This window comes from Scomber scombrus, chromosome 6 (genome assembly GCF_963691925.1).
Source record: "Scomber scombrus chromosome 6, fScoSco1.1, whole genome shotgun sequence".
Classification (NCBI taxonomy): Eukaryota; Metazoa; Chordata; class Actinopteri; order Scombriformes; family Scombridae; genus Scomber; species Scomber scombrus.
Genome location: NC_084975.1, coordinates 7,298,107 through 7,312,555, shown reverse-complemented (window position 1 = coordinate 7,312,555; position 14,449 = coordinate 7,298,107). Strand labels below are relative to the sequence as shown.

The following is a 14,449-nucleotide window of genomic DNA, read 5'->3' as shown; positions in this document are numbered from 1 at the left end:
GTGATTTAAGGGGCTTTATAGTGACACACAAAATGCAAAACAGCCCATTAAAAGTGTTTTCGATTGCAGCTGGATTCTCTGAAGTCAAACACATTGTTACATAGATTGTTGCTAGGCTTTTTTTTCTAGATATGTGGTTCTTAGTGTTTTTTATTTGGTCTTAGACTCTAAGGACTATGTGTGTGTGCTTCAGACTGGTGAAACCAACTTACATGGTATGCCAAGACAGTGATTCTCAAGCTTTTTGGTTGTGACCCCTTGAATTACCATTATCAGAAAAGGCTTACAAACGTTCCCAAATCTGAGTTAAAACCGGGATATACATTTGCACAACACATTACACAATACATCCGTCAAGCCCCCCGCAAAATGATCTTGTCACAACCTCAAATTGGAGAATCACTGTACTGTGACACCACCACAGTATCAGATGTACTGAAATGATTGTGCTCTTCCATTTGATGATGAATAGAAATCCAAGTTTAAGACGTGATTAAAGTCACTGCAACAGACCTGGATTGAAATAGTCAGCACTCATGCACTTTTGGGAGTCTTCAGTCACTTCTGTGCCAATCATTTTAATCCAGCGCACCTTAAACAGTAAACACAAAAACAAAAAACCCTTACAATCCTCATCTGTAGCTGACATGTGACAAAGAAACCACAGTGAGTAGCAAGTGACATCCACAACCTGATACTGAACTGGTTGGCTTTTCTGTCAGGACTAGCCTCCAGGACAGTGCAAATCATCACCTCACTGGGTTATCTGTTGCAAAAAATATACACCCTGTTTTAACAGTTGTGGTTTATATTAGTGACCTATCAAGAGCAATCTATGACCTCTGTCAGCACTGCTTCGTGGGAGGATCATGATTAATGTTCAGTGCTTGCTTGGTCAGTTTCTCACTGTGAATATTCTCACAATAATTGTCTGAACAGCAGGATCTGTCAATAACTTACACAAAGCGAACAATCAAATTGTTTGATTAATTCATCATCAACCTATTTGTTGCCTATTTGTTTATTTGTTAGTTAAGTTAACTGGTAAATTGCAGTTATGAGTTACCTATCTAATGGGTATGACTGATTAGACATCCAGCTAAACAGAAGAAGACACAAATGGATTTTTCAATCCAAGCCAATCCAAGACATCTTTATGGAGGTTTCTGGCTGTGTTTCATGTGACAAGGTCTTATCAGAAAAGTACTTATTTAAACTTGAGAAATGACAAAAAATATAAGGGATAAAGAAGCTGTGAAAGCAGTAAAAATGAGTTTTTGAGATAAAATGCGATAAGAAATGGATGTTAAGGAGGAAGAGGAGGTTATATAATGTTGACCATGACCTTTTTAGGTCAAGAATTGTTTCAACTCTGAGAGCGGATACTTGTGTCCATATCCGACATCTCACAAACACTGAAACAGCAAACACCCATACACACAGTCAAACTGGCACACTCATGGACACAGAAGTCAGTAAACACACCACAGAATATGAAAGTGGACCTGACGAAGCCACGAAGCCAGGAAGCAAAACAACTTACTTGCTCAAAGATTTGTACATCTTGTACAAGAAAATGTGGATGCTCCTGATGTGTGCAGGACTTTTCAAGATCTATCACTGCATAATATGCTAAAATTTCAACATGAATCCAACACTTTATGTGGAGGATATTCACAGAAAATCAGTGAGCTAAAAAAAAACGTGTGGTTTAAGGTCAGCGTTTGTGATTTACTGATTCTTCTACAAACTGAAATATAATTTAGAAAATAAACCAAAATATGTTGCACACAGACTTTAACTCTGTTGTGACTTTGTTCAGATCCTGAATCCTGATGTGAACATGCAGTATACTGTACTATGCTGTACCAAATAAAACTTGGAATCATCTGTCTCTGTGAAATTATTGTGTGCAAAAAAACTAAAACTGACGGGGTTAACATCTATTGATATTCATTGGTAAGTTACGTAAAATCCCACAGAGATTTTATGTTCTTTTCTGGAAACATCTTTCCCAAAATTTGTGGTAAAACTCTGTGAGCTAGAGGAACAAACCTGCCATTTAGTTTGTTTTTACCTTCCTGTGGAACCCAACTGTGAAAAAAAAACACGCAGTAAATACCTCCTTGATCAGCCTCCACAGCGACTACCTTCATCACTGCAGTCTCCACAAACAGATCTCCTCTGTGTGTGTGTGTGTGTGTGTGTGTGTGTGTGTGTGTGTGTGTGTGTGTGTGTGTGTGTGTGTGTGTGTGTGTGTGTGTGTGTGTGTGTGTGTGTGTGTGTGTGTGTGTGTGTCTGTGGGTGTGTGTGTGTTTAACTGGGAGAGTAGCCCTGTGTGTATACAAGTACACGTGTGGTTGAATGTGTATATCCATCTATGTGATTTGTTTGAGTCACGCAGTACATGCATGTGCATTGATCTGATGTGCATGTGTTCCACTCATGTTTGTCCAGCAGGTGTTTATAAGATGTGTTTATAAAACCTACTGGCCATATAATCACTGGGACTTCTGTTTTCACCCTGACGCAGGAGGGTGTAGCAACGTGTTCAACCCCACTCATCTAAAAGTGCATCGTACCCAGACAGAGTGGCGCGTGTTCGCTTTACATACAGTGGCTGTTTTGTATGGGTCAATAACCCATCACACCTCTCTAACCTGGCATTCCTGTTTGGACAGTAAGTGAAACTGTATCAGCGACTTGAGAACACATAACCAGTCGTGGTTTATGGTCCACAGCAACTAACAGAAAGTATTTGGTATATATTTCTCATATAAAAGGCATCAAAGAGGTTTTTGAACATGTTATTCATTAGACGAAGAACCATTGATACTTTGTTTTTACTCCACTCGACCGACTTTGTAATCACACAGCATCTTTTTTGTTGCCCTATGATGTGAACGCTCACATGCAGTAAACATGGGTATCTTTCCCATCTGTACTAGTGCAGCGCCTGTTCAAAATGTGCCTGTTCAGAAAAGGCCAATTGCTCGGCCTCCAGTATTGCTGCTTCAATGCATAAAAAAATAACAAAGAAATTCATATTCTATTATACACAGATGTTAAGTAGTGTAATGGTGAATCTTTTGTCATTTCAAGTATAACGAAGACGGCATTTAAAAATAAAATGATGGAGAACTTTTGAGAAAATGTGCATCCTAAAATAAAGTATATTGGGCTCTACAGACATAGTGGTTTTGAACTGCCTGAAGGAAGTAGTCTAAGAGTCTGTCCATTCTTGATTTAAAAGCTGTTTCTGTGGTGTCTACTTTTCTCGTTTTAGTGCATACCATATGAAAAAACGTTTCTCGAGCAGAGCTGATACTAAAAGGTGACATGAAAACACTGCAGACTACTCATTAGCCAGCCATTTATGTCATTCACAGGCTTTCATCACCACCACTGTCTCCTTGTCGCTTACTTGTGCTATCAGCTCACTTGCCTCCTCTCTTTCTTTTTTTTTCGTTTTTAACGTGAGTTGGGAACCTAACTTTTAACTTTATCAAACAAAGAGAGATGTTCCTTCCACATCTTTCTCAAGGCAGGATTATACAAGTCTGATGTCTGCCTGGGTTCACAAGATTCAGTCCCAGAGCCCAGAAGCTCTGCTCCCCCCCTACTGCAGAGCAGAAAAGCTCACTCATCACTTATTTATTCAAATTTAACCAAATTCGAGACTGCACTTCCTTCGGTCTCCAGAAATACGCCGACCAAGTCTGAAGTCGATCAGATGAACCATTGTTGAGATACGTGAAGGACACACATACATACAGACAGACAGACAGACAGAGATTCCTTTATAGTTGGATCAGATGTTGTGAACGCGGCATTATTATACCAGCTGTTCATATGACATTCTCAGCCCCATATTGCACTGCTCAACTGCACTGCGCTTTTTTCCGAAATCATCCAATTTCTTCTGACAAATGTGTCTCATATTAAAACATATCAACAGTAGTGTTTTTATTGATTTGTAGAAAATAATGCAAAAAAAATGCATAGACATACGTAAAACAAAGAAAAGGTACATGTATGTAATGAAACACTGTCTCTTCTTCCACTATGGGTGTAAACAAGGTAGTTTAAATATTACAACAACACAGATAAACCACTCATAACTTCTTTCTTCTCCAACACAGAGCACTACTCTTAATCACCTTTACAAAAATGAAAAAGAGATGCACTATACTTTATAAAGTGGGATACAAAGACAATTTTAGGCAACAAACAAAGACACCTGTATATTTCACAGTGATATTAACACAAATAATCTGTGATGGAAGTGACCTAAGTGAGCCGCGGACCAAATGTGAAGACTTCAAAAATAATGAGAAACACTATCCACTCCCTCAACCATCAAGGAGTCTTTTCACAAAGCACTTAACCCAGAAGTAAGTGGCTATAATGCTGTAAAACTGCAGGGTGTGTGACAGTTTAATGGCTGGAGAGCAGTTACTTAATTTGAATATGAATACCTTACTCTATGTGAGTCTAAAAGTGTAAAACGAATCATCAGGGTAGAAAAAAGTCAGTCCTGGTGGATCAAATTTCTCCCGAATTTGGAAACATTTGAAATATTTCTATGAGCAAAATGTGTTTTGATTGTGTCTGTGAATTGCATGGAAATGTTACCACCAACATACAACTGAAGCCAAGAACAAACTATGTAAAGATGTACTACTTTTCTGCTGCGGTGGGTTGTTTCAGTATACACAATATGGCCAATAGTATGCAGACACGCCTGTCCACATACTTTGGTGTTAAATGTTCTCAGGCTGTTGTTCACGGTTTGCACTAGACTCCGTGTAAATCTGGATACTACAACATACAATGATATTATAAACAATTGTGTACTTCCAAATTTATAGTAGTTTGGTCAAGGCCCTTTCCTGTTTCGTCCTGAAAGTAGATCCACACGCCAAGATGAGCAGTCCAACCTCAGAGCCCAGCTTTACTACTGCTCTTGTGGCTGAATCACAGCAGCCATCATCCAAAATCTCAAAGAAAGCCTGTTTTTATCAGCATATGAATGCCCACAGATTTGAAATGATATGTTGATCAAGTACATATGAGTGTAATGTTCAGTGCCCACATACTTCTGGCCATATAGTGTAGACAGTGGCATCATTTGACAGATGTACATAGATTAACAGTTGTTGACTGGTAGTAAAGTTCAGTACTGAGACATCATTTACATGTTATGGAGGTGGAGAGCAATGAACCCAAATACCTCAAAATAGCTCAGAAATGAACAAACTGGCCTACAGCTAATTTGCCTCCAGGCTATAGCTAATGCTAACCTCTCGAGCAGAGCTTTGAACCAGTGCGCTGTTAGAATGGTTTGTTTATATCTTGTGTTGAGTCGGCGAGTCTACCGATAACAGTAGACGCCAAATTTCTGGTGCAGAGGCGGAAACCCGAAACTACGCACCCCTGGCTCTAGTGGGCCGCAGTTAGGCCGCGCCTTTGTGATGGGATAACGGACGCTCCCATCAGCCAACCAACCTGCGTCACATCGGTCCAAACCCATCAGCCTCCAGGCGGAATACAGCTGGCCCACTTTGGCAATTTGACTGCCGTTACTGGCACAAGCCTCGACTGCTTCTGTGAAGTTGAGTCTGGTTGGTTGCTTTAAGAAGTAGACGTCACCTATGAAAGGAGAGAATCATAAATCATGAGATTGTCATGAGTATTTGGGTTAAAAATTTTTAATCCACTCACATGTTAGTACTGACCCGTAACAGAGGCGGCAAAGCAGAAAACATCGTAGCGCTGAAGGAAGCGGTGTCGTTGTCCGTAGCTACGCAAACCAGGAGCTAAGTCCACACCCCCACATCCATCACGTGGGACTGTGATTGGATACTGCACTGTGCCATCAGCCAACCAGCCAGCGTTACACCAGTCCAGCCCCTCCTCCCACGCTGCGTAGAGCTGCTCAAACGTAGCTAGAGTGGCTTCCTGGTCCTTACATGCTTGTTGGGCCCCCAGGAAGTTGTAATGGTAGCGTCCTTTCTGAGAGTAGTAAGGAAACACCACACCTATGCAGGAAAGATAATTGTGTTATGAGTTTATTATTTGTTTGTGCGGTCATAGACGAAGATAATCTGGCTCCCAACACATATGTAACCTCAGGGAGGCTTTTAATAACCAATATGAGCAGGGGTTATTATTACAGTAAGGAAAAAACCTCTTTCAGTGTTCATATGGGCACTTGATTGTTGTTTTAAGACACACTTGAAAAATTGTGAACCTATCCTTTAACATCGAAGGCTGTTGAGTTGACATCGTGGCTGCTGTAGCATTCTCGGTCAAACTCTGAAGGATATCTCCTGATACACAAATCTGTTTTCAGTTTTCGGATTTTTTTCTCTTAATCTTAGATTTTTTGGTGAAATATTGGATCATTTGAAAATGTATTGAAATGAAACCATGTGAGAAGTTTTGTGGGAAAAATCACTATTTTGTAGAGCAGTTAACAACTCATGGACATCTCAAATGTGACCCCAACTACACACTGATTTTTGTAAGATGTCAAGAGTCAAAAAGGTTGAAAAACAGTAGTTTATTTTCAGAAATGTGTTGTTTGTTATATTATCCATTGTGTCAAATTGTCATCTGAAATATAACTAAGCTGTCACATAAATGTAGGCCTAGTGGAGTAGAAAGTACAATATTTCCTTCTGAAATATAACCTGAAATAGTGGAGTGATAGTATAAAGTAGCATCAAATAGAAATACTCAAGTAAAGTACAAGTACCTAGAAATTGTACTTGAGTAAAGTACTTGAGTAAGTGTACTTAGTTACTTTCCACCACTCCTCACCCCGCAACTCCAGCTCCACTGTCACACTCTCGTCCTCCAGGCCGTCGATCACCTCACAGCGGTATCTGCCCGTGTCGTTGAGATGCAGCTCATTGATCACCAGAGACATGTCCCCCGGTGCTGAGCGGCGCAGGCGGACACGGCCCCTGAAGCTGCCATAGCTGCGGTGCCGGTTTCCCATGGCAACCATCACATCAGTTTCCTTGGCGAAGGCTTCGAGGGAAGCAGGTGCACTGATGGGGTTGGCAGGCAACCAGGACCATTTGACCCGGGTCTTGCGAGGTGTGGAAAGCTCAGGCTCATAGTGGTAGTGACAGGGCAGGATGACACTGCCTCCCCTGGTGGCTGAGACTGAATGCTCCGGGGATTCAACATGGAGACTCACCCCATTGAAGTAGACTAGATGAGATACAAGAAGAGACAGAAATACATGTTACTTTGGAGAGAAGAGAGTTCATCTGACTGGGAATAGAAGCTTAAACCTGCAATAACAGATTTTTAGTAGGTCTTAACCAGTGGTGGACGTATTCAAATCCTTCACACAGCAATGTAAATACTCCATTACAAGAAAAAGTCCAACATGAAAAATACTTAAGTAAAAGTACATCTTGATGTAGTTAAATACATACAAGTATTTTGAGCTTGATGTAGTTAAAGTATTACAGTAAAAGTAGTGGTTTGGTCCCTCTGACTGATATATTATTATATATGACATTATCTCATTAGATTATTAATATTGAATCATCAGTGTTAGAGCAGCATGTTACTGTTGTAGCTGCTGGAGGTGGAGCTAGTTTACACTACTTTATATACAGTTAGTGACCCTTTGGAGAGTCAGGCTCCTCCAAAAGGGTCACCAGTTAAATCTGGTCCTGAATTAATGTACTTAATGACTTTACACCACTGGTCTTAACATCCATAATCCATCATCATTGTTACTGACTCTGCTTGGTTGTCAGTAGTATATAAGTACTGTTAATATGTTAGATAATGGAGTAACAGTGAATAAACAAAGTAACTTTAACATTGTATAGCTCTTAAATGTTATGTTTTATTACAGTGACAGAAACATGGATCTGTTCACTGATAAGTAGATAAAATATGTTGGGTTATCTGAGACTTAGAGTGCTTCAAATGGTCAATATCATACATCTGTTTTTGAAAACAGGTGTACATTTTTTTAGTAAAAGTGTTTGTTTAATTAATAACACTTTATCTACTATATTTACATTTACATCTGTAATGTAGCACAGTAGGATTGGTTGTGCCCATGATTTGGGGACAGGCTGAGACCACTTTAGAAATAAAATAATTGAACTTTTCCTGTTTGTATTCTGTGTAATGCTTCAATCTCATACATGACATTAGGTTTTGTTAAACATGCTCATTATAGTTTGTGTCATGTGTATCATGTGTGTTTTTGTTTGTGTGGTTTGTAAGGTGAATATGCAGAAAAAGTGTGGTTTTATGTAAGTTGTTTTTTGACAGAATAAAACCAAACACACTCGCACAAACACAAATGACCAGCTCGAACAAAAAAAACAACACATCAGTCACAACCACAGTTTGCTTTGATAACCGCACTGACTGTCTGGACCCCATGAATTATAGCTGACATCTCTTCACATCCATGTTACTTGCAGCCAGCTGTGTTATGATGTACACAGATGATGCATGTTGCCCATCTGTGACTCACACTCTCTCTCACTCACACACACACACACACACACACACACACACACACACACACACACACACACACACACACACACACACACACACACACACACACACACACACACACACACACACACACACACACACACACACACACACACAAAGTTGAGGACCTACTCTCTCCATTGCCATTCCCATTGGTGATGTCCTGGTAGTGGAAGCCATTGCTGTACCCGGGGAACCAGCCCTGACCACCGGGCAGCTGCAGGTACAAGCAGACGGCCAGCAGGGGGCGCAGTTGACTTAACATGACGGTATCCTTTGCTGGTCCAAGAATACAGGGGTCTTTATTCAGCACTCCCCTTTAAAAACGACCATAAATACCAGGACGGGGTGCCTGTAAAAACACAGACTATTGGTATAAGTGCCACAGCTAAAATCAAGCCCAAAGTAGTTCAATTACATGTTTAAAAAAAAAAAAAAAGACTCTTTAACTCTTGTTTTTGGGCTTGATCTTTTACTCTCACTTTGGGATAAAAGGTAAATCCAGTGTCGCATACACGTAATGGCTCAGGAGAGACATGATTTTGCTTATGAAGTTAAGATATTTCACAACTGTGAATAGTTTCAGTCACAAAAAACACCCGAGAATCTGTTCATTTTTCTAGACTGTTGCCCCACAAAGCCTTTCATCCTGACAACCAAAAGTTATGGAAATATTTTAAAATGAACTGCACTGTGATGCAATACATGTCAAAGAAAAAAAAAAGTACGACTGTATTTAAATATGTTTTCTTCCAGAGATCAATAATTAGAAAACACATCAGGAATTTACTTCTATTATCTTTAACAATACATAGGTACCCCTCTTTTCTAGTCTCTTAAAATAGCATTTTTAATTACATTTTAATTATACTGACCTTTTAACGCCTTGTGTAGCTATACAAGCCATAGTTAAAGTAAAGTGCTCTCTGTTTACTTCACTGAATATCTCATCGCATTTAGTAAATTCAAGCAGCTCAATCTGGCTAAAAGATGAAATAATCAACACAAAGTTTCCGATAAATCGGCTTGCTGATCGTCTATTTAAATTAAATTAGATTTAAAAAGAAAAAGAAAAAAGTCACTCACAGATAAGCAGCTGCTCGTCCAGCGCGTCTTCACTTCATCCTATCCTCCTCATCCTCTGCTCTTTCTCCGGCTGACCGGACCGTAGAGCGCGCGTGACGTCACGGGGACGAGGCAATCCCCTTTGAAGTGCACGAGACTCCCCCAAAAAAGTGACCTCATCAGACAGTGTGAGACGCACGAGACATTCTGCCGGTGCCAACACTGGTAATGTAGCAATTTATTTATTTAAAAAAAAAAAAAAAAAGATAACCAATGTGTGCCAAAACCTTTACTTGTCCTTGTACTGATACCAATATTGATTCTGACAGAAAACCCATAATCAATATCACCTGTGCCAATATATTTACCTTGCTATTGATAACAATATACTGTCAGGAAAAACACAATAAATATTATTAGTGCTAGATTTATTACTTTTATTACTGCTAATATGACAATAAAGCCATAATCAATATGACTAGTGCCAATATCAATACCTTTACTAGTGCTAATATTAATAAGCCGACCAATACTATTATTGACAGAAAACCTATAATCTATATCACTTCTGCCAGTATCATTACCTATACTATAACTAATATTAATACTGACAGTAAAATCATAATCAATATCACTAGTGCCAATATCATTACTACTGTAAATGTTAATACCAGCATTAATACAGTCAATAAACCATAATCAATAGCATTACTAATAATAATAGCACTACTACCAATACAAATTCTACTAGTACCAATAAATACAAATACAGATACAATACTCCAGTGTCAGTGTGATACCAATAAAAACAACTATTTAATCTGTCCAAAAATGTTAACTATACACAGTATTTCTAGCAGTACAACTCTATTGGAAATATTAGTATTAGCACTAGTATGTATCTTTTTTTAAACACTAAATAGACTCACCCATATTTCCTTTAAGGTTTATTTAAATAAGTGGTATTATCTGCAATATTAAAATGTTAATGTGTAGGTTATTTATTTATTTTTAGGTTATTTAAAACATGTCAGGACTGCTACTGCAGAAAAATACTAACAGTTACCAGTGATTGAATGGCGGCTCATGGATGTGATCTGTTTCTTTTCAAATTGAGGACAACGAGGTTGAGTGTTTGGTATTTCTGTGGGGTAATTTTTGGGGCTTTTGCATTTACATTCTTCAATTAAAAGATAACAGAGCACATAGTTGATATTCTGTAGGCTTAGACTCAACACATTAAACTGCTTAGACTACTTTAGAGCCAATAGATTCATAAAGGATTCAGTATTACCCCATTAAGGAACCTGTCACCATAACAGTGAGACCTTATACCACAATTAAAGACCAAAATAAAAAAGTGAAAACAATTCTGAAGAATGAAATTAGATTCTGAGACTGGTAGCTTTTTAAAGTGACCTCCTCCCTGTCCAATATAAGAACAAAGCTAAAGATAAAGATAACAGTAAAACTATTACAAACACCAGCACAGGTGGACCATATCGACCCATCTTGCACACAGATGCAACCTGAATTCTGTTTGCATCATTGTTGAAAACTAATGGGGGTCAGGTCAGCTCGGTCAAGCCCTTCCTTGACCCCGTCTCATCCCTGTAAAAATGTGGCCAAACCTAACAGAAAACCTCATCTGGACCTGAAATGGTGGTGAAATAACAAATAAAAGCTGCCAGCACATTCTTTATTCAGGTTACAAAGTGCAAATATGCAAGTTAAACATGCTGCGGCTCTACGTGGGCATGTTTTATGCAAACAGTGATCATGTGGCGAATTTACTGGGCTTAAATCCATTAAAAAGGCAAAGGAAAAGCATCATTAACAGTTTACAATGCAGGTGCATTTTGAAGCTTTTTTTTTGGTCTTGATGACGCAACCCAGCGTGACCTGACTCTGACCCCTCTCACCAAGCACTTTATTAGGACCATATAATAACATATAATTTAATCTAATACATATATCTACTTTAAAAAGCTTTTACATCTTATTTAATATTGAAATTTATATTGAAAAGTGTTCCTAATCTTTTGCCTCCCTGTTGAATGGTAATGGTGTGGACAAAATATTAGAAACACCTTTTCATAATGCTATCCAGGACACCACCACCACCCACTACGACCTTAATAATAAACATAAAATAGAATTATCACCTTTCTGGCAACATCAACAAAAACTGAAAACATATAAGCTTCATAAAAGTAGATTTTATGGCAGAGCTGTTGTATTGGATTGCGTTAGGTTACACAGGTGTTCCTAATAAAGTGCTTGGTAAGTGTATATAAATCAGGGGTAAAAACATCATCTTTATTTCTCTGATTTATTACTGTAAGACGTCTTAAATTGAAGTCACTTAAATCCCCACAATGTGTAATGTTGTTTGATTCAGAAACCAAGAAAGCCTTTGAGGACATCGTATTTACTACTCCAATAACTGTCAGTTATATAACAGGTTTATTCAAAACATTGTCATGTGTTAAGTATTAAAAGTCAACCAGTCTTTTGGCTTTCCAGGCATCAGTATTGTTCAAGGCTACCAGCTTCTGTATTCCTGGTATGTTGGGGCTGACTGAGCACATTTCATGCCTCTGTTTTGCTACGTCCTCAAGTAACACAGCAAATATTGCCACACAAGATCATATTTCAGCCATTAACGGAAATAATAGCAGCCATTGTGGAGAGCAAGAGCAATTCCAGTTCTCCGCTGGGCCCTGGAGAATGTGTTGCTGCTGCGCCGCCGCCCAAATATCTGAGTGAAGGCTGGTGATCACAGTGCAGATGGAGGCTGCCCTCCTGACACAGACGCATAGTGTCAGACATATTGTTGTCTGTCACGACGTTGCCACAGCGCTGCAGAGTATCCCAAACAGAAAGTCTTGAGTCATGCACGCAACGCTTTCCTCTGTGGTCAGCACTCTGCAGTCACTGATGTTTATCTGGTGACTTGACTGACAACCAGCCGACATAACAGAAACCCAAAACGACAAGCCTTTCAGGCGCGGGGGGTGTGGTGGTGATGGGTTTGGGGATGTTGAGGAAAAAGCTGCCCTAAGCCCTCGGAAGACTACCAGGATGTAAAGGGTTTTATTATAGATCGAGGCTGCGAGGCTGGTGGGTGAACATACTGATCAAATAACTACACATAACAACTTTTTTTGTTGTTGTTTTTTTACCACATTCCCAATATCATATTCTTCATTTTTGAAACATGGAGTTGCATTAATCCAAAAAGTGATTCCAGTGTAAGAAGACTCTACAGCCACATACTCACAATGGCAATGCTAACATGCTAATGTTTAGCAGGTATGTGTTTAGCATGTGTATTCTTGTTCAGTGTGTTAGCATGCTAACAGTTAGTGCTAATTATCACTGAACATAAAGTCCAGCTAAGACTGATGGTTTTGAGGGTATTTGGTTATAAAACAAGGACAGACAAAATTGTATTTCTGATCCCGATTAACACTTTAGAGCAGGGGTGTGAAACATACACAGGCCAGAACCGGCCCGCCAAGAGGCCATCTTGAGATCAAATTGGGCTGTATGTGGCCCTTGAACAAAAATGAGTTTGACACTCCTGCTGTAGAGGATCATTGAAGTGATAATTCATCCTAAAGTGGACACAAAAGCTTTTACCAAATTTCATCACTCCTTCTAACAGTTGTTAAGACAGTTGTTGACCTCACTGTGGCGTTAGAAGAAAGCCAGATTATCACCAAAGTCATTATGATTCATCCTGATGGGGAACATAAATATATGTACCAAGTTTTATGGCAATCCATCCAACAGCTATGAAGACGAAAAGTCGAAAGATCAGATAATGAAGGCTTCATCCTCTGGAACCATGAACGTCATAAGCAATCGAGTAAATGTTGAATTTGAGTAAATATTTGAATGGTTAAATTAAAAAAACGTTGACCTGGTGTTGGTGCTACAGGAAAAATAATCCCCAGAGTTTATCATCTGAGGACAATGAATGCCTGTACCTAACTGCATAGATATTTCAGTGTAGACAACAGGGGTTGATACACATTTTTGCTAACGTGGGTAAAAACTGTGAAGTAGTAAATGAGCACAAACGAAAGTTGAGCCATTCTCTGCCTCTCTTGTTTTACTCAAAGGCATTCCAACTTCAGCTTGAGTTTACGTGACCTTGCAAAAAAGTCTAACTACATTAATGTCACAGTCACGGCTAAAAAAAAACGATAATCATCTAATGGCAGCAATCCCAGATCCGGATCAACACCAACATCTCATCAGCCGTGATTTGCCCAAAGCTCTCTGAACTCATGAAAGTTAACCCATAGTGTCCAATCCCATAGTATTGTTCCTCTTTCCCTCTTCTTCATTTCTTTCTTTATTTCTTTCTACCCACAAATCCAAAATACCGACACCCACAATAGCCAGAGCTATGAGGTCTGCTGAAACTCCTCCAACTACAAATATCAACAAATATTTCTATTGTGTTCTTCCAGACAGACGCGCAGGGTGTTGATATTCAGATGATGAGACAGTGTCATGTTATATTCATTTTATTGGTTCGTGTCATGAAACAGAACCGTTATTATCACAAATGTCACGCGGAGATGATGTTGAATTTACTTACTATGCCGAAAACCACCTCTGGTTTTAAGTCTGTACGAAGGTTTTGCATATTTGCGTCTTCACTCATCATCATCGACGTGGAATTTCATGAATCTCAAGCTTATTATTTGGTTAAACCCTTCATGTTCACTCCCACCTCTCTCTCCACCACTTCCCTTCACTTTTCTCATTACCATCTAAAATATGTGCTTTGAAAATAAATATTTATGAAGGGTAAAAAAAA

At 39.1% G+C, this 14,449-nt stretch overlaps 1 protein-coding gene across 1 annotated transcript; it reads right to left on the bottom strand.

Moving 5' to 3' along the window:
* Positions 1–5,343: 5,343 nt before the first annotated feature.
* hapln3 (hyaluronan and proteoglycan link protein 3) lies at positions 5,344–8,812 on the bottom strand. The gene is made up of 4 exons (XM_062421111.1): positions 8,680–8,812; positions 6,826–7,224; positions 5,739–6,041; positions 5,344–5,652 (listed from the first exon to the last, which is right to left on the bottom strand). Exons 1-4 carry the CDS (start codon positions 8,810–8,812, stop codon positions 5,375–5,377), a joined length of 1,113 nt encoding a protein of 370 aa, XP_062277095.1. The 3' UTR covers positions 5,344–5,374.
* Between the last annotated feature and the right edge of the window lie 5,637 nt (positions 8,813–14,449).

Excerpts from the sequence above, each read along its gene's own strand:
- hapln3 (XM_062421111.1), bottom strand. The coding sequence starts at position 8,812 with ATGTTAAGTCAACTGCGCCCCCTGCTGGCCGTCTGCTTGTACCTGCAG. Across the intron at positions 6,042-6,825 it reads AGTGGAGCTGGAGTTGCGGG|GTGTGGTGTTTCCTTACTAC; the intron begins GTGAGGAGTGGT and ends TTTCCTGCATAG. Across the intron at positions 5,653-5,738 it reads CTTTGCCGCCTCTGTTACGG|GTGACGTCTACTTCTTAAAG; the intron begins GTCAGTACTAAC and ends CTCCTTTCATAG.